The sequence below is a fragment of the Loxodonta africana genome, chromosome X (assembly GCF_030014295.1).
Source record: "Loxodonta africana isolate mLoxAfr1 chromosome X, mLoxAfr1.hap2, whole genome shotgun sequence".
Lineage (NCBI taxonomy): Eukaryota > Metazoa > Chordata > Mammalia > Proboscidea > Elephantidae > Loxodonta > Loxodonta africana.
The window spans coordinates 136,343,608-136,365,373 of NC_087369.1; the positions used below are offsets into that span (position 1 = coordinate 136,343,608).

The 21,766-nt window shown below is 38.2% G+C and overlaps 1 protein-coding gene across 2 annotated transcripts in view; it reads right to left on the reverse strand.

The window, feature by feature from the left end:
* LRCH2 (leucine rich repeats and calponin homology domain containing 2) overlaps positions 1-21,766 on the reverse strand; it is a 103,651-nt gene that overhangs the window by 60,792 nt on the left and 21,093 nt on the right. For both annotated transcript variants that reach the window (XM_010594679.2, XM_003414853.3), the window contains exons 2-3: positions 5,065-5,209; positions 1,080-1,206 (exon numbers count right to left, since the gene is read on the reverse strand). In XM_010594679.2, coding sequence (XP_010592981.2) covers positions 1,080-1,206; positions 5,065-5,209 — 272 coding nt within the window. The remainder of the gene's footprint in view (positions 1-1,079; positions 1,207-5,064; positions 5,210-21,766) is intronic.

Consider the following 21,766-nt stretch of genomic DNA (forward strand, 5'->3'; position numbering starts at 1 on the left):
TATTAGTGATGGAAGGGAGGGGGCTATGCCATGCTCCCTAAGCAAAAACTCCCCCTCATCTCCTCCCTTGGAAGAATTTGGAGGATAGCAAGAATTGTTGCACAACCTGAAGAATGTAATCAATGTTACTGAATTGTACACATAGAAATTGCTGAGCTGTGTATGTTTTGTTATGAATATTTTCACTGTAATAAAAAAAATTTTAATATATTTTAAAGATACCTATTTATTGTGAAAGTATTATCCAAGATAAATCAGAAAATGAAAAATAAACAGTGTGGTATATTCCAACTCATAGTGACCCTACAGGACAGCGTAAAACTGCCCCATAGGGTTTTCAAGGAGTGGCTGGTGGATTCGAACTGCCGACTTTCTGATTAGCAGCTGAACGCTTAACCACTTCACCACCAGGGCTCCGATAGGTTGGATAAGTTGGTGATAACTCAAAGATGTGAAAATAGCTCAGTGCTTTGAGAATCCAGTTAACATCTCTCTCAGAGTTCGATGTCCTTTAATACCTCTAATGTTATGGTCAAGGTAATTAAATTATTCCTATATTTCTACAATCTACTGCCTATCAATCAACTGTCTCCATTTTTCTTGGTTTCAACATGTTACAAAATCCCATGAGGATATAGGGGAGTAAAGGTTATTTTGTTTATTATTTTTCCATGCTTCTACTCTTTTTTAATTCCCTTTATGTGTTTTCACTCCACTTTTATGTGAGGCTCTCACAATAGACCTGTAATTCCTTTAAATAAACAAACACTTTCTCCCTAAGACCTCTCCTGTCCACAAAATGGATAAACAAATGTTTATTAGTTTGAAAAGCATTTCTTACAGCTTGTAAGCAAGTCTTCTGACCTCACTAGGACTGAGGAACAACCAGGCTTTACTTGTGACCAAGAGAAAAAATGAGACATAATAATGGTATCTCGAAATTTTACTAATGTGAAATTAGACATATACCAAGTTATTATTACTTTTTTTAATTACAATGAAATTCCATAGAGGAGTAATATTCTTCATGTAAGGTAGTATAAAATGTAATATACAATTAATACAACCATTTTACTCACCAATTCCATTAAATCTTTTAACTTTCCAATTTCTTCTGGAATGGATACCAGTTTATTATTACTGACAACCAAAACTTTAAGGGGGAGATCAAACAGGTATTTTGGCAGTGTTGATAAAAGATTTCGACTGAAAAGAAGAAAAGTCTTATTATAAATATACATCTGAAACCTCACGTTATGTTGAAAAAAACCAAATCGTCTGGAAAGTAAATAATAGTTTTCACTAAATAACTATAATTTAATGAGTGCTTACTTTGTCTCAGATATGGTATTATATTCCTTACATGTGCTACCTCAATCCTCACATTCGTAGTATTATTATCTCCATTATACACATAAGAAAACAAAGGATAAAACTGGGTGATTTGCCCAGGCACAACAGAGATTTAAGTGTAAGTCTGACTGCAAAGCCTGTGCTATTACCTATGAGACTATCTGACACACCACCAGTTCTCAAAAATCCAGAGTGATTCTTCTGGGCTGGAAAACGACAGAGCCTTTCTCTCTGGTATAATTTCATTATATTCAATACTTCCATGTCACTTACTGGGAACAGTCTCCAAGGAAAAAACTGTATGTGCTACCTTGACGTTTATAAAAGAATAAATAAGATTATGTGCTCAGAAGCATGAGGTGACCATAATTCATTTGCTTTTGGTATGGTTTATGGTAGAAAAGCCTACTAGCACTTCTATCACTGCTCTAAGTTGATGCAACATTCCTATCTTCATGTTTACATTTAAAGATAATAGCTAACATTTATTGAGTACTTACCATGTGCCAGACCATATCCAGAGCATCTCACATGAATTAGTTCAACTAACCCTCACAACAAGGTCATTGGTGGTTCAGTGGTAGAATTCTCACCTTCCATACAGAGATTTCTCAACCCATACACAGCCACCACCTGTCCGACCGTTGACACTTGTAGTGTTGCTATGATGCTGAACAGGTTTCAGGGGAACTTTCACACTAAGACCAACTAGGAAGAAAGGCCTGGCAGTCTACTTCCAAAAATTAGCCAACGAAAACCCTAAGGATCATCACAACAGTCTGCCCATAACCAATCATGGGGATGGTGCAGGAATGGGCAGCATTTTGATCCATTGTACATGGGGTCATCATGATTTGGGGGCTTATTCAAGGGTGGCTAACAACAACAATCCTTTTTATGAAGATATACTAGTTGCCAATGAGCTGATCCCAACTCATGGCAACCCTATGTGTGTCAGAGAAGAACTGTGCTCCATAGGGTTTACAATGGCACCTCTGGACGGACTCAAACCTACAGCCTTTCGGTTAGCAGTCAAGCACATAAACCACTGCACCACCCGGGGACTCCTGTATGAAAATAGATACTATCATGACACCCCATTTTACAGATGAGGAAACAGCCACAGAAAGATTAAGTAACCTGCTCAAAGTCACACAGCTGATAAGCGGAGAGCCAGGATTCAAACCCAGGAAATCGGGCTCTAGGGCCCTTGCGCTCAACTACTACGGTCAAATTCATATGCCAATGCACAGACTGCCCCAAATGATCCCACTACTGTAAATACAAAGTGTTTTCATACCAACGAGCATTGATAAGCAATGAGCTATTATTATCTTTCCTGTTTTTCAAAGTGACACAGACCTGTGCCCATCATCTTGTGCAAAATGCACAGGAACAAAAGCCCAGTGTTTCTCCAAGAGGGGGAAGGCTTCAATGCCCTTCATTCCATTCTATCCCTGCAGAGAACATCCACAAATACCAGGCTGGCTCTACATGGCACAAACTGACTTCTTTTTTTTTTTTTTTTTTTTTTGTTAAAGCAATGCCTCTAGACTAGCAATCCTGGCCAAGCTGCTGGAATGTCAAATATGCTAGAGGCCTGTCACAACCCCTTGATACTTTCAGGGTGAAGTGGGCTCCTTAGGCAAGTGTCCTGCATAGGCCTGGAGGATTATTCTACTGAAAAAGGAAAGAGCATGCAGGAAGGGAGAAACGACTGAAAAGCATCTTACAGATTTATCAAGACGTTTTCACTAAAATAAAAATAATTAAATGGGAAAAATAATGGCACACACAAACTCATTCTAATCTGCCCTCAGCCCCCAAAAAGTAAAAAAGTGACTCATCGTCTTTCCTTAGTAAACAGGTTCACAGAGTAAGATGTCAGCTCTCTCTAGAATCTGGCTTCTTCATATATAGCTGATAACTCAATAATTTCCACTTTTTTTTCTACATGTTCAGAGACAGCCAAAAGAAGTCACTCACTAAAACAAATGTTATTTCAACATGATTTGTTAACAAAATGTTATGACTGAAATGAAAATCAGAAGTCCACTTTTAGAGATCAAAACAGGAAAGCTTCAAAGAAAGTTTTAGTAAAACTATTCTAAAAAATACCTTACATGTTAATATAGAAATGTAATTCAGTTTTTGACAAATCGGATTTTCCCATCTAACTTTTTCTATAAAACAACAAAATGTAACAAAAACAAAGACAAAATTAAAAATACCTCACTTGCCTCAATACTCTCCCGAGCCAGGCCAATGAGCCACATACCCATTTACAGGAAAGAGCAGCCCAAATGACTAACTCCTGCTGAAGGAAATTTCTCTCACATGTTTTAAGGTGTAAGGTGCTTTCAATTACAATAGTATATACTGCAGATGACACCACTGGGGGAGACATATCTAAGAATTAACATATCATAGTGAGAAAGGAGCATTATTATTTACGTATATTAATTACACTTATTACTTTCCTATATGGGAATTCGGACAAGCAATTTGGTTAATTAGGGGGAAGAAATTACTTCTTCCAACTCAAACATACAAACACACACACACACAAGAAAATAATTCTAAATTCAAGTTACAACCTATCAGTTTCCGTTTAATGTCCCTCATTTGGCAGGGCAATTTTGTTCTTATGCTTACTGAATATTCGTTCTGTTATAAATATAGGATAATAGTTAAGAACGAGAGCTCTAAAGCCAAACTGCTTGGATTTGAATCTTGGCTCCACCACTTCCTATATAAAAAACCAAAAAACCCACTGCCGTCGAGTCGATTCCGACTCACGGCGACCCTATAGGTCAGGGTAGAACTGCCCCATAGAGTTTCCAAGGAGTGCCTGGCGGATTTGAACTGCCAACCTCTTGGTTAGCAGCTGTAGCACTTAACCACTACGCCACCAGGGTTCCCACTTGCTATATATATATATATATATATATATATATACACACACACACATGTATATACATACATACTTATGTATATACACACATATATATGACTTTGGGCAAACTGCTTAATCTCTTGGTGCTTCAGTTTTCTCATCTATAATGCAGAGGTAATAATAGCAAAAAAAAAAAAAATAATAATAGTACCTACCACAAAATGTTGTGAATTCAATGAGATGGTATGTGTAAATCGTTTGGAACATTGCTTGGCACATGGTAATAAAAACAACTGTCATCCACTTCCTAACTCTTTAACATTCCCCTGTCAATCTACCCATTCTTGAAGTAGCAAAAGTACGAAAAATATAACTCAAGCACTGTTTCTTTATGTTTCACTTTAACTGAAGATGCATACAATTAAATCTGTATTGTGGTGCTATGATTTCAGGAAAATATTTATAGTTTAAAGGCTTGCTGCTCAAAGTGAGGTCTTAGGATCAACAAGCATGGGTATCACCCGGGGGCCTGTTAGAAAGGCAGGCTGCCCACTCCAGACCTATTGAATCAAAATCTACATTTTGACAAGATCCCCAGGTGATTTCAGGTGCACATAAAAGTTTGAGAAAAACTACTTTGAAGAACGAGACAAAAAACCCCATAAAGTTAATACGAACATATAAAAAATCCAAATAAGATACTGTTGAGATAAATGTCGGCTACCTAGCCAAAATGAACACATTTTTTATCTAGTTAAAATGATTAGAACTGTAATAAAAAAACAAAATTTTACCAAAGAAAACTGTTTCCTTACCTAATGTTAAGGTATGTTAACATCTGCAGGTTTTTAATAGCTTCAGGAATGATTTTGATACAATTATGATACAAATTTAATGTTTCAAGTGGTGCGAACGACCAGACATCAGAAGGAATTTCTGTAAAACGATTTCTTGAGAGATCTGAAAAATAAAAATAGTGTTTGAGTGTCAAACATAAACCTACGTCTATGTTAATTAACAGAATTATTTTTATACTTGCTGAATCTGAATCTAAGCAACTACATAATATTATGAAATATCATCCGCCTGAACCTTGAAAGAAAATAAATATTATTTGGAAACAAACTCATGGAAAGCATGTTTATTAGTAATTTTTACTTATGTGCTTCAATTATCTGTAAAATTCAAATATATTATTTTTTTAAATACCAATGAGGAATTCTCTCTGATCTTTATAAACACACACACACACACACACAACCTCCCAATACCACATCTTTCCCGATCACAGTCAAATTTACATAAGGAATTATCCACCGTACATCTAAATTTCTTATTTAGCATGAACTTCTCAACCCACTGCAATTTAGTTTCTATTCACTCTAATGCCCACCAAGGTCAATAGCCTGCATATCAATAACCACTCCTTCCATCTGGAAACATTCTCTTCCTTTGTCTTGGAAGACTACACTTCTGGATTTCGTCCTGTTACCTATCTGGCCACTTCTGTCTCCTTGGCTGGATTGTCCTCTACTTGTGTCTTTAATGTTGGTGTTTCAAATGCTGGTGTTCCTAAGGGCTGTGACATGACATAAGGTACTCCTTTCTTCTCAAGATATGCACTCTACTGGATGATTTCATCCACTCCCACGCCTGACAAATCTCAAATCCAGGATATTTCTAAACACCTATTTCTGGCCTTCAAGCCTTCCCCTTGATATCTCTCAAGCCTCTCCAACTCTACAAGTATAAAATCTTTACTGAACATCTTCTACACACCCATTTCTCTCGCCAGTGTTGTCTATCTTGGACAATGTCACCAACATTCTCCTAGTGAGCTGCTCAAACCAAAAACCTGGTGATCATCCTTGCTTCCTTCCAAGTACACAGGAATATACATCTATTCAAGTTTTCAGAAAATAAAAGCATGAGATTATTATGATTACTCCTCTGTAAAGCATCTTTGTAGTTGTTAAATGAATTTCTGAAAAATATTTAGAAAATCATGTGGCAGGATGACAAAAAAAAACATACCCTAAAAGAGAGTTTCTTAACCTCAGCATCATTTAGCTTTTAGACTAGATAATTCTTTATTGTATGGAGCTGTCCTGGCATTGTAAGATGTGTAGCAGCATCCCTGCCCTCTATCTGACAGACGCCAGTACCACTTCTTAATTGTGACAATCAAAAATGTCCCTTGGCCCACAAAATCTCTCTAACCCTGTTGAGAACCACTGCTTTAAACAATTATTAAATTGGCTACCTTATCATAGATATATACTTTGTTTATACTAATTCATTATACTTATTTGCTTAAAAACATAAGAATGTTAATCTGTCAGGGAAAACATCTATGATCTAGTTTTAGCCTACTATACTTTATACTCGTATCTTATTTAGCATCCAGTATTCCCTCCAGAACACCAGCAGGCTTAATAGAAGTCTCCCACTAATGCTCAACTTCCCACCCCATGGGATGCGGCCTTTGGTCAAATATATTGAATTCCCTAATCAAAACATTAAAATAAACGTGTGTGTGTATACACACACACGTGTATATATATGTATACATATACAGGTACACACACATATATATATAAATTCTCACCTAATGTAAAATTTTATAGTTGGTAAAAGAAAACATTAGCTATGATCATATAAGCTGGATTCTTCTTCCTCCCACCATAAGATTCTGGATGACTTAATAAAAGGATAGCCAGAATACTAGAAACTAAAACTGAACTTGGAATAAGATGTTTCTCACTATTCTGGCTCACCTCCTCTGGGCACCCAAGCATCATACAGTTCTACTGAGGGAAAACAAAATGAAGTCACTGTTTTAGTTCAGGATATGTTTCCTTCACATATAGGGTTTTATCTCTTATTCCTACAACTTCAAAATCCTGGGAGTTAAAAAATTACTGTTTACAATTAATTTGAAATCCTAAGAACAAAATTATGCCCAGTTTGTTATTCTGAATATTAAGTAACCATAAAAAATACAGTGGTCCCAGAGATATATTACGGTAGCCTGAATTAAGAGTGTGAGAATAGGAATAAGAGAAAGTGGATAGAATTTGAAATATATATTGGAATTAGTACTGGCAGAGCTTGACAAGGGACTGGCTATGCAGGATAAATAAGAGTTAAGAATCAAGGATGGTACGCAGGCATAAAATGGTGCTATTTAATGAAAGAACGGGGATGAACAGGGCTTTTTTGTTGATGGTAGGGCATTTATTTTTTTAAGCCAAAGTTTGAATCAAGCATTCGATTTTGTATTTGTACAAATTGAGACATCTGAAAGAGACCCAAGGGGATTGTTAAATGGGCAATTAGACGATTTGGGATTTCAGGAGTGAGGTCTGGGATGGATATGTAAATGTGGAATACAGTCCGTATTATAAAATCATAGAAATGGAGATCACCTAAGATTAGAGAATAAAGTTAAGAAAGAGGGTTCAAGTATGGGCTATAATGAAGGCCAAAATTTAAAAGCTGAGTAGAGAAAGAATAGTTAACAGAGAATTAAAATGGCCAGGAGAAAAAATAGTAACCAAATAAAGGGAGTGGTCAAAGAAGTGGCAGTTAGGAGAAAAAGGTTAAATATCAGTATTAACAACAACAACAACAAAAAACCCCAAAGTCATTGCCATCGAGTCAATTCTCACTCATACCAACCCTACAGGACAGAGTAGAACTGGCCCATAGGGTTTTCAAAGAGTGCCTGGTGGATTCAAACCGCTGAGCTCTTTGGTTAGCAGCCGTAGCTCTTAACCACTGTGCCACTGGTGCTCCAATAATAACAAGAATGACTTAATAAAGTCATTTATATAATAAGGAAACTATTTTAATAACTTACATATTTTAGTGTGATGCTTTGTTATTTCCTCTCCAGGAAAAAAAAAAAAAAAGATTTTTTTAGTCAAATTACCAAGTAATACTACAAGTTCTTTTAGGGAATTTAATTAAATTTGTATTCATAAACTATTTTCTGGATCAGTCATATTTATTTAGAAAACAGCACTTAAAATTTACAGTAATTATTATCCTAATTTAATGGAGTTAAATAAAGCATGATAAAGTCAAAATTAAAACTCAAGCTATTATAAAGCCTCTAAGGAAATCTAGTTCTAGTGTTTCAGATTTTAAATTTGTATAAGCATTCTCCGAATTGGGTAAACAGAATAACAATGCCAAAAGAAAAATACAACCATACATGGAAAGATGAGAAAGAACACAAAATGATTAGTATCTTTAAATTTATAAAAGTAACTCATGCTAACAACATCCCATATTTTCCGTCAAACAAAGTAAGATTAGGTTTCATATAGATATAATGAATAAAATTTAAACTCAGATTTTAAAAAACTGATCTTGTGATATACAATTAAATCATACTGGTAAACCAAACCCATTGTCATCAAGTCAATTTTGACTCATAGCGACCTTAGAGCACAGAGTAGAACTGCCCCATAGGATTTCCAGCAGCAGCTGGTGGATCTGAACTGCCAATGTTTCAGTTAGCAGCCAGGCTCTTAACCACTGTGCCACCAGGGCTCCAATTAAGTCATAAGGGAGCTTTTATTACATTAAAAATAATTTAGTTAACATCTGCAGTAGGACGAGAATACTATGACTAATAATACTTAACAAACATCCAAAATGGGTATTTTAATACAATTCTGCTAAGAAAATGTTTCCATCTAAAGAGGGGAAAACACTATAATTTATTCCTATTGGGAAATTCATTTCACAAAAGCTGCAAAGTCAACCTTCTTATGCAACAAGTAGGACTTAGGAAAAGACAATTACAAGGACGGTTCATCTTTCCTGCACACACAAAAAAACAGAAGATTAAAATGTGTTACTTTTCTTACTGGAGGGGGCTGAATGGTGGCCCTCAAAAATATCAAGTCCTAATCTCTTGAAGGAAACCCTGGTGGCATAGTGATGAAGCGCTATGGCTGCTAACCAAAAGGTCGGCAGTTCGAATCCACCAGGCACTCCTTGGAAACTCTATGGGGCAGTTCTACTCTGTCCTATAGGGTCGCTATCAGTCAGAACTGACTCGACGACAATGGGTTTTTTGTGTTTAATCTCTTGAACCTGTAAATATTACCTTACATGGTAAAATTTTTGCAGATACAATTAAGGATTTTGAGATGAAGAGATTATTTTGTAATATCCTGGTGTGCCCTAAATACCATCACATGTATTCTTTACGAAAGGAAGGCAGAGGGAGATCAGACAGACACACAAAGGAGGTGATATGAAGGTGGAGGCAAAGATGAGTGACTCAGACAAGGAATGCCAGCAGCCACCAGAAGCTCCAAGAGGCAAGGAAGAGCCCCCAGAGGGGGTGTAGCCCTGCGGACACCTTGATTTTAGCCTCGTAAAACTCATATCAGATTCCTGGCCGCCAGAATTGTAAGAGAATAAATTTCTGTTGTTCTAAGCCACCAAGGTTGTGGTGATTCATTTCAGCAACCACAGGAAACTAGTACACTTCCAAAAAATAGTTTATCAGAATTAATGACAGAATGACTACAAAACATTTTAAAAATTAAATGATTGTATTTTGTTTCTTGAGCAGTAAGGTGATACCTCAGTTAATTAGTATCTTTGGAGATAAACACCTTTATACCCACCAAACTGTTTTTCTTTAGTTTTGTCTTGTTTTTCATCACAAATCATATCAAGCGATATTGGCAGTAACTCAGCCACAAACAGGCTGCTGTGTACTGTTTCCTACCTTCCTTCAGGAAACTCCATGTAAACTTCTGGGGGGCATATTGGAGACATTAATAGATAATCTTGAATAATCTAATCTAAATTATATTCTGCATCATTCTTGAGCTTCAGAGGCCAAAGAAACTAGAGAAGAGAGGAGAAGAATCAGATAGATTGGAAATCTGTTTACTGCCTCCCAAGCTGCAGTCACAAGAGTCACAGACAGGCCCATCTGCTGCCCGGTGCAATTTCTGGCCCACTGATAAGCACTTGTGCCAAGCTGTAAGAAATGACTTTCAGAAATTATGCTATGGATATGTTGTTTCTATTTTATTCAATGTACAAAAGGGTGTGATTTTTTGCACAAATAGTTAAAACTTGAACCAAGACACATGAGTCTTCTTTTAAGTGGTTTTTAGTAATATAAGTTACCATGGTCTCTCTTATAAAAAGTTCCCAGATAATATTTGAAAGTCTGACACATTTTTACCTGTTGTAAAATTTCTAATAATGAATCATACTGTTAGAACGCACCCTCACTGGTAACAGAAATATCACCATAGAATTTTCTGCTTACAGGAACATGGCAGGGAGGAGTTTAAGAGGAGAAATAATTTGAAATCAGAACTTTAAATTCACATTAAGAATAACTTAAATGCACCTGAAGTGGCTATAATACATATATATACACACACACACCACCTGCTAAAGCAAGAGTGCCTGGCATTTTGCAAATTATTTTTAATCCTTCTAAGAACCTTGTGAGGTAGCTACTATTTCTCATTTTACATATGAAGTTAAACAGATTGAATGACATGCCCAATGTTACAAAACTAGCAATGACTAACAGCTCTGTGGTTCAAACTCAGATGTGACTTCAAAGCCCATGTTCTATGTGTGATTTTCCATCCTTCAACATGCTATTGTGACCTCCTGTCCCGGATCCAAATATTCTGCCCCACTGGAACTACAAAACAGGGTCAGGGAAATTCTGAATCTCCTAACCTCATACATAACCTAAATTGCTTCTTGCAATAGGAAGCAGAACAAATATCTTACTTCAAGTGCAATTTTCAATTCAGAAAAGAGTAAGAGCCATTAATGTCTTCTGTACCAACAGCTCCCATCTGGTCATCCGCGGCACCTGATTAAGGCCTTGCAAGAAGACCTCAGTTTCATGCATGAATAACTGAGAGAATAAGAGATATAATGTTCAATAGACTGTATAATGCCTTCCTCCCCCCTAAAAAATTCTACATATCATTTAACTTCACTTTCTCCATATAATTCATGAACTATCATTTGGAAAAAATGATATGATAAAACTTCCTAGTTACAATCAGACCCCTTTTAACCTAACTATATCTTTTTTTCTTACACCTATCTGATGACCTACCTGATAATGCTCCCCTTCACAACCCCTAGTCTATTCCAGCTAATACACAGCTATTCTTTACAATTAAAGATAAATTACCTTCTTACTCCTTTTGCAATTCATTCTAAGATCATAAGGCCCACAGGGGGCTTCAGTTCTCTCAGCCTTGTATCCATCATCTTTATACCCATCCGGAGACTTAAGTCTGCAACTTAAGCTTCCCTTCTCTTTCAGGAGGTATCTAAACTGACATTTAAAAGAGTTCATATGGTGGCTGTGATGGTTAAGATTGTGTGTCAATTTGGCTGGGCCATAATTCTCAGTGTTTTGGCAGCTGTACAATGTTGTGATCACTTTCCTGTCAAAATTTGATATGTGATCACCACCACGATGGAATCTGCTGAGTGGTACTGGCAGGGGTGGGGCCCATGGCAGCTCACCACCCCCTCAGCCTTCATCTCTCTGCCTTCCGCCACCTACTTCCTTCCTGCTTACCTTGCAAAAGTTGTCGGCTTGTTCTAGATCCAACAGCTGTCTCTTGTTCTCTGGTTTTTGGGACTTGAGCTAGCAGCTTACCTGTCCATCTTGAGATTCATGGCCTACGAGCAAGAGTCCTGCTCCCTGACCTGGCTACCTTGGGTTCGCCAGCCCCTGCAGCTAAGTGACTCAGGAGAAACCTTGCGGTCCTGCCTGCCGACCTCGGGGATTCCTCGACCATCACAAACTGTGAGCAGGATCCCTGCTCTCCAACCTGCTCATCTTGGGTTCACCAGCTTCTGCGCCTCCATGAATTGGGAAAGGACTCTATCCTGATCCAGGGACTTGGGATGTTCCATCCCCTACAACTGCATGAGCTGTTTCCTTGATATAAATCTCTCTACATACATTTATACGCATTACTGGTTTTGCTTCTCTAGAGAACCCAGCCTAAGATAGTGGCCATACAAACCAAAACAACAAACAAGATACATAGCCTGACAAAAGAAAACACTTTTTGAAATCAGGCCTGCCTAGCAAAATTCAAGAAGACAGACCCTTTAGGTATATACAATATATATAAGATACTTAAGTCCAGGTAAGAGCAGTGTTTAAAGCCCTCAGCTGTTCCTACTTTACTAATTCACAACTGTTTTATTTGATGCAACCAACACATAACTTTCTTGGCTCTTTAAAGATGTACCCTTACTAATTTTTAACATTTTTTAACTAATTCTAACAAGAATTACAGATAATTGATTGAAGAAGTTTCTTCAAAAGGATGATAACATCTAGTAGGCGAAGCCACTGCCACTGTGCTGAATATCTGTAAAGAACTGTTAAGGGCCTGAGATTTACCCTACTCATAAACTAACAAGTTAGCCTAACACAGTTGTATGGATGCTAGAAGAAAAAAAGAGACTCCTGGGTGAGAGACAAAGGACTTTATTACTCACCACAGCAAGCAGCAAAAGCCTCATATTTGAATTAATTTCTCTTGCCTAGAAAGTCCCACAGGGACAACGTACGGGCCCAGATGGATACCTAAATGCATCCATTACGGGAGAGAAACTCTGATCTTAGGGAACCAAAATCTTGTGTAATGGACAATAAGCACACTTGCCCTATGTTCTGGAGAGAGATATTATCTTTATTTCACTGGACAGTAAGCATGACTGCGTTCAAGAGAGAGAAACCATCTCTTTCAAGACTGCAAGCAAACCTGTACCTTTCTTTGAAGGGTGTTTCTCGCAAAGCTGTTCACTATACAACCAAACCCACTGCCATCCGGTCAATTCTGACTCATAGCAACCCAATAAACCAAACTAAACCTGTTGCCGTCGAGTCGATTCTGACTCATAGCGACCCTATAGGACAGAGTAGAATTGCCCCATAGGGTTTCCAAGGAGCACCCAGTGGATTTGAACTACCAACCTTTTGGATAGCTGCTGAACTCTTAACCACTACACCACATGCAACCCAACCTTTTGGATAGCTGCTGAACTCTTAACCACTACACCACATGCAACCCAATAGGATAGGGTAAAATTCCCCCATAGCAATTTCAAGGCTGTAACCTTTACTGAAGCAGACTGCCACATCTTTCTCTCAAGGAGTGGCTGGTGGGTTTGATCTGCCGACCTTTCGGTTATCAGCCGAGAGCCTTAACCACTATGCAACCAGGGTTCCACTCATTACACAAAGAACCTTGAAAAGATAGTGCCTCACTCACAAGGTGTGCAGAAACATGACAAAAAACCAAACCCATTGCCACTGAGTCGATTTAGACTTATATCGATTCTGTAGCCCAGGGGGAACTGCTTCCCAATACTACCATGTACATACCTTTTAAAACAAGACTTACAAGTTGCAGCCTAACCACAGAACAAACGCAAGGTGAAATATTTAAGTATCTTAAGTATCAAATTCTATGTGGTACTACACTTACACTGGAATAGAGGCAGGAAAATCTTGATCCTAGCCTTCTAGTCCTCATGCTCCTTATTTTCCAATGTGGCATCCTGACTTAATTCAAAGCCTTTCATCATTCAACAAAATAGCATTAAGTATTTACTATGAACAAGGAACTACATGATAGGATAGATTTTTTTAAAAAAGCCCACATTGCACCGTTGCTGCTGTTGTTAGGTACCGTTGAGTCGGTTCTGACTCATAGCTACCCTATGTACTACAGAACGAAACACTGCCTGGTCCTGCACCATGCTCACAATCATGTTATGCTTGAGCCCACTGTTGCAGCACTGTGTCAATCCATCTCGTTGAGGTTCTTCCTCTTCTTCACTGACCCTGTACTTTACCAAGCATGATGTCCTCCTCCAGGGACTGATCCCTCCTGAAAACACATCCAAAGTATGTAAGACATAGTAAATTTTACTTGCATGTGATATGAATGATATTGTTCAATAATTTCCACATTCGGTTGGGTCATCTTTCTTGGGAATAGGCATAAATACGGATCTCTTCCAGTCAGTTGGCCAGGAAGCTGTCTTCCAAATTTCTTGGCATAGACATTTGAGGATCTCCGGAGCTGCATCTGTTTGTTGAAACATCTCAATTGATATTCCATCAATTCCTGGAGCCTTGTTTTTCACCAATGCCTTCAGTGCAGCTAGGACTTCTTCCTTCAGTACCATCAGTTCCTGATCATATGCTACACCTCTTGAAATGGCTAGATGCCGACCAATTCCATTTTGGTATAATGACTGCGTATTCCTTCCATCTTCTTTTGATGCTTCCTGCATTGTTTAATATTTTCCCAATGGAATCCTTCACTATTGCAACTTGGGGCTTGAATTTTTTCTTCAGTTCTTTCTGCTGGAGAAATGCCGAGCACGTTCTTCACTTTTGGTTTTCTATCTCCAGCTCTTTGTGCATATCATTATAATACTTTGTTTTCTCAAGCCACCCTTTGAAATCTTCTGTTCACTTCATCATTTCTTCATTTTGCTTTAGCTAGTCGATGTTCAAGAGCAAGTTTCAGAGTCTCTTCTGACATCCATTTTGGTCTTTTCTTTCTTTCTTGCCTTTTTAATGACCTCTTGCTTTCTTCATGGATGATGTCCTTGATGTCATTCCACAACTCATCTGGTCTTCATTCATCAGTGTTCAATGCGTCAAATCTATTCTTTAGACGGTCTCTAAGTTCAGGTGGGATATACTCAAGGTCATACTTTGGCTCTCATGGACTTGTTCTAATTTTCTTCAGTTTCAACTTGAACTCACATATGAGCAATTGAGGGTCTGTTCTGCAGTCAGCCCCTGGCCTTGTTCTGACTGATAATATCGACCTTTTCCATCATCTCTTTCCACAGATGTAGTCAATTTGACTCCTGTGTATTCCATCTGACGAGGTCCATGTGTATAGTCGCCATTTATGTTGATGAAAAAAGGTATTTGCAATGAAGAAGTTGTTGGTTTTGCAAAATTCTATCATGCAATCTCCGGCATCGTTTCTATTCCCAAGGCTATATTTTCCAACTACTGATCCTTCTTCGTTTCCAACTTTCGCATTCCAATCACCAGTAATTATCAATGCATCCTAATTGAATGTTTGATCAATTTCAGAATGCAGTAGCTGGTAAAAATCTTCAATTTCTTCATCTGTGGCCTTAGTGGTTGGTGCGTAAATTTGACTAATGGTCTATTACCTGGTCTTCCTTGTAGGTGTATGGATATTATCCTATCATTGACACCATTGTACTTCAGGATGGATCTTGAAATGTTTTCCTTGATGATGAATGTAACACCATTCCTCTTCAAGTCGTTATTTCTGGCATAGTAGACCATATGACTGTCCGATTCAAAATGGCCAATGCCAGTCCATTTCAGCTCTCCTAGGAGATTGATCTTTATGCGTTGCATTTCATTTTTGGCAATTTCCAATTTTCCTAGATTCATATTTCATATATTCCATGTTCCAATTATTAATGGATATTTGCAGCTGTTTCCCCTCATTTTGAGCCATGCCACATCAGCAAATGAAGGTCCAAAAAGCTTGGCTACATCCACATTATTAAGGTTGATTCTACTTTGAGGAAGCAGCTCTTCCCCAGTCGTCTTTTGAGTACCTTCCAACCTGGGGGGCTCATCTTCCAGCACTATATCAGACAATATTCTGCTGCTATTCATAAGGTTTTCATTGGCTAATTCCTTTCAGAAGTAGACTGCCGGGTCCTTCTTCCTAGTCTGTCTTAGTCTGGAAGCTCGGCTGAAACCCACCCTCCATGGGCGACCCTGCTGGTGTCTGAATACTGGCGGCACTGCTTCCAGCATCACAGCAACACGCAAGCCCCCAGAGTACGACAAACTGACAGACAAGTAGGGGCAGACTATACCAACCCCTCAAAATTCACGTCCATCTAAAATCTGTGAATGTGACCTTATGTGGAAATAGGGTCTCTGCAGATATAACTAAGATATAAGTTAAGATGAGGTCATGCTGGATTAGGGTGGGACCTATATACAATTACTGATGTACTTATCAAAAGAGGACAGTCACACAGGGAAGATCACGTAATGATGGAGGTAGAGATTGGCGCAATGCAGGCACAAGCCAAGGAACCCCAACCACTGCTGTCAACCACCAGCAACTAGGAGTGAGGCATAGAATAAATTCTTCTTCAGTGCCTCCAGAAGGAACCAACCTTGCCAAGACCTTATTTCTGACTTCTAGCCTCCAGAATTATGAGAGAATTTTTTTAAGCCACCCAGTTTGTGGTGGAGCCCTGGGGGTGTAGTGCTTAAGAGCTCAGCTGCTAAACAAAAGGTCAGCAATTGAAATCCACCAGCCACTCCTTGGAAACCCTATGGGGCAGTTCTACTCTGTCCTATAGGGTCGCTATGAGTTGGAACCAACTCCACAGCACCTAAAAACAACAGCTTATAGTAATTTGTTACAGCATCCATTGGAAACTAATACAAGCACCAACCCTAAGTAGTCCTTTGTTCTACTCCAGTATCAAAAAATATCTGCTTAGATAACAGCCTGCGTTATGCAGATGACACGACCTTGCCTGCTGAAACTGAAGAGGACTTGAAGCACTTACTGTTGAAAATCAAAGACCACAGCCTTCAGTATGGATTATATCTCAACATCAAGAAAACAAAAATCCTCACAACTGGACCAGTAAGCAACATCATGATAAATGGAGAAAAAGAATGAAGTTGTCAAGATTTCTTTTACTTGGATTCACAATCGACACCCATGGAATCAGCAGTCAAGAAATCAAATGATGTATTGTACTGGGCAAATCTGCTGCAAAAGACCTCTTTAACATGTTAAAAAGGAAAGATGTCACTTGAGGACCAAAGTGCGCCTGGCCCAAGCCATGATGTTTTCAGTTGTCTCATATGCATACAAAAGCTGGACAATGAATAAGGAAGACCAAAGAAGAATTGATGCCTTTAAATTATGGTGTTGGTGAAGAATCTTGAATATGCCATGGATTGCCAAAAGAAAGAACAAATCTGTCTTGGAGGAAGTACAGCCAGAATGGTCCTTAGAAGCAAGGAGGACATGTTATCAGGAGGGAACAGTCCCTGGAGAAGGACATCATGCTTGGTAGAATAGAGGGTGAGCAAAAAAGAGGACAACCCTCAACAAGATGGATTGACACAGTGGCTGCAACAATGGGCTCAAGCATGTAACAACTATAGTTAGGATGGCGCAGGACCAGGCAGTGTTTCGTTCTGTTGTACATAGGGTTGCTATGAGTTGGAACTGACTCAGTGACACCTAACAGCAACAATGGATAATAATACTTCAGTGAAAGAACTATGTAAAAAGAATTATCCTACTTAATTCTACTAAAATTGTGATTTAAAAAAAAAACTGTTGTGGTTAAGCCAATAGTGCATCAGCCTTGGGGTATATCTCAAAGTTCACTGAAGTCTTACAGAGTAAAAAGGTGGGGTAACTGTTTTTTAACAGGTGGACACTAGTCTGGATCTGAACTGCATTTCTGATTCCACTGATCGCTACCCATGAAGCAATGCCAAAACGTCTTAATTACTATTCCTCACTATGTCCCAATCAATTAATACCTATCTCAGAGTTACTGGAAATGTGTCAATATTCTACAAGAACCTAAACTCCTGAAAAGAAATATGCCATAGAAATGGCAAAAAAAAAAAAGACACCTTGTACATAAAGATGCATAGTGTTCAAAAAGAACCAATAGGAAATTATGGAAATTTGACCATTATAATCAGTTCTTATGACACAGAATTATATGTCCTTTAGGAAAGTGCATAAAATCAGCCAACTTCCTTTCTAACAAGAAAATGGCAAAATTAAATTTTCTGTGCTCCTTAGTAATTGCCAATTTCTCAAATGTGAGCAGAGTCACTGTACTTAAAATCTGTAATAGGCCCTCAAATATTAATATTTCCCATATGAAAAGACTGTCAAGACTAGAAGACACAAGCACTAAGAAAACAGGAGGCACCACAGCTGTTCTGTCCATGCAAAAAAGTAGCGTGTCTTTGAAGTATTAGAGACTCTGATGTTGGAACCTGATGGGAAATGACAACCCCATGGCTGTGGCATCTGCTTGCAACAGATGCCTTCTGCAAAGACAGGTGATTTCTTGATTCGGTATTCCCTAGAAGGGTGTTGTGCTGTCATTCAGGACAAGATAATGAACGGTTAAGTCTGTATGTAACACTGAAGTCTTGTTGAATGAATAAGACATACAGGTCATAGAATTTCTAAGCTACTCCAAATAATTTAAAATATCAACCGTAAGAACAGTGGAGCCGAGGGGGGAAAAAAACGTGTAAAGTAGATATTACAGAAAAATACTTTAAAGCCAACAATTATGAGAAACAACAACAAGCAGACCTCACTGACCTGCAGCAACTAATAATCAAAGACTCGTTTTGAGCACAGGCACTTTGAGAAGCAAGGGTGCAAACAAAAACAGACACTGCAAGAAAAAAACCACAGCTGCTAACCAGAAGGCTGATTATATGTATGCTCAGTGAGAAAAGGACTGTGAGTCATGCAACTATTCAGCCATATGTAAGAACATGGCTTTATTAAAAACAAACAAACAAAAAGAGCTCTATTCATTGTTGTCTGCAGGAAATACTACAACGTTCTTCAGTTTCACCAAGAAATACTGACAAATCAGTGTGATTACATTCAAACATCAAAGTGACAGTTAAGAATGACACTACGTTTCAACCCCTATAAAATTTTAGCATTGCAAATTTGGCATTTCAAATCCATGTTGTATTATTTATTAAATGTTTCTTGAATAACTTTTTATTTGCAGAAGAATATGTTATATCCTCATCACCTTTACTAAAAAAAAATTCCAGATGGAGAAAAAAGATAAATATGAAAATGGGCCATAAAAACACTAGAAAAATATTTTAGCGAATAGGATTTTCAAAATATAAAAGTAAGAGAAGAACTGCCAAGTGAAAAGATTTCTATATTTAGCTATATTTAAAAAAAAGAACTTCAGTCTATCAAAACCAACAAATCATGGATAAAACCTGGACCAAGGACACAGATTAAAAAATGAGAATTATCAATTAGTAAAATGCTGCAGTTGTGAGGTGCCATCAAGTGGCTTCTGATTCACAGCAACCCTATGTACAACAACAGAAGGAAACATCACCGGGTCCTACACCACCCTCTCACAATTGTTATGCTTGAGGCTATCGTTGCAGCCACCGTGTCAATCCATCTCACTAAGGGTCTTCCTTTTTTTTTGCTGACCCTCTACTTTACCAAGCATGATGTCCTTCTCCAAAGACTGATCCCTCCTGACAACATGTCCAAAGTATGTGAAACATAGTCTCACCATCCTTGCTTCTAAGGAGCATTCTGGCTGTACTTCTTCCAAGACAGATTTGTTCATTCTTCTGGGGTTCCATGGTATATTCAATATTCTTCGCCAAGACCACAATTCAAAGGCGTCAACTCTTCTTCGGTCTTCCTTATTCATTGTCCGGCTTTCACATGCATATGATGCAATTGAAAATACCATGGCTTGGGTCAGGCCCACCTTAGTCTTCAAGGTGACATCTTTGCTCTTCAACACTTTAAAGAGGTCCTTTGCAGCAGATTTGCCCAATGCAATGTGTCTCTTGATTTCCTGACTGCTGCTTCCATGGCTGTTGATTGTAGATCCAAGTAAAATGAAATCCTTGACAACTTCAATCTTTTCTCCGTTCATCATGATGTTGCTCATTGGTCCAGTTGTGAGGATTTTTGTTTTCTTTATGTTTAGGTGCAATCGATACCAAAGGCTGTGTGGTCTTTGATTTTCATTAGTAAGTGCTTCAAGTCCTCTTCCATTTCAGCAAGCAAGGTTGTGTCATCTGCATAACACAGTTTGTTAATTAGTCTTCCTCCAATCCTGGCTTGATTGTGGATCCAAGTAAAATGAAATCCTTGACAACTTCAATATTTTCTCCATTTATCATAATGTTACTTATTGGCGCAGTTTTAAGGATTTTTTTTTTTTTTTAATAATAAGATATCATAATTCTCCCACTTAATTTAAAGCTTTTTAAAGATACTGAATCGACTCAATGGCAGTGGTGGACTCAGTGTTGGCAAGGCTGCTTTAAATTGAGCACTTCCATACACCACTGGTGGTAATGCAAAATGAGGTAACTTTTCTGCAGAGCAAATTGGCAATAGGAATCAAGGTCCTTAAAAATGTCCATACTCATTAATCCAAGGATTAACACCAGCCATTTTTCCAAACAAATAGAGATGCATACGAAGTTATTTACATTGATATTCAATGCAGGGCTATTTAAAATGGTAAAAAAGTAGAAACAACTTCAATGTTCAACAATAGGGTACAGGCTAACTAAAATATGATATATCCTTACAACAGAACATCTTGCAGCCTTTAGAAGTATTATAGACTTGATTCCTTAATTTGGAAACATGCTCAAATAACTAAAACCCTTAAAATATAAACCTATATACACAGTGTGAACCAACTTTGTGTTCTTTAAAAATACACATTTCATATACTCACACATAAACATATACACACCTATTAGGTATGTATGAAGGGATGAGTGTGGGAGTTGAAACAAATATACCAAAATGTTAACAATATTTATTCAGAGTTGGTGGAATGAGGGGTGATTTGTATTTTGTTTTCTATACTTTTATTTTCCAAATTTTCTACAATTAAGTAAGCAGTGCATTTGTTATGAGAAAAACACAATTAATATTGATTTAGGAAATAATATTGGAGTCATTATTCCCTGTCGTTGAGCATAGAGAATGTGACCCAGCTGGAGCTGGGCTCACAAGGACTCACAAGGACACATTACCTGGGCCCTGAGGTAAAAAGACAATAGCTAGAATAATCTTGGAAAATATCTCTTAGGGAAACTTTTACAGAAGCTAGAACACAAAAGACTTTCCACTCTTATCTTTTTCTACTAACATACAGTGAATAGAAATTTGTTGGACCAATGAAGTCCCTCCTGACTGTCGTTACTGAAACCTGTACCAATGATCATTAAGAAAGACAATTCAGGCTACAACCGATGACTGCCCTGGCAGGGAGCACAACAGAGAACCCCTGAGGGAGCAGGAGATCAGTGGGATGCAGACCCCAAATTCTCACAAAAAGACCAGACTTAATGGTCTGACTGAGACTAGAGGAATCCCAGCAGTCATGGTCCCCAAACCTTCTGTTGGCACAGGACAGGAACCATTCCCGAAGACAACTCATGAGACATGAAAGGGACTGGAGAGTGGGTAGGAGAGAGAAGCTGATGAAGAGCGAGCTATTTGTATCAGGTGGACACTTGAGACTGTGTTGGCATCTCCTGTCTGGAGGGGAGATGGGAGGGCAGAGGGGGTTAGAAACTGGCAAAATTGTCACGAAAAGAGAGACTGGAAGGGCTGACTCATTAGGGGGAGA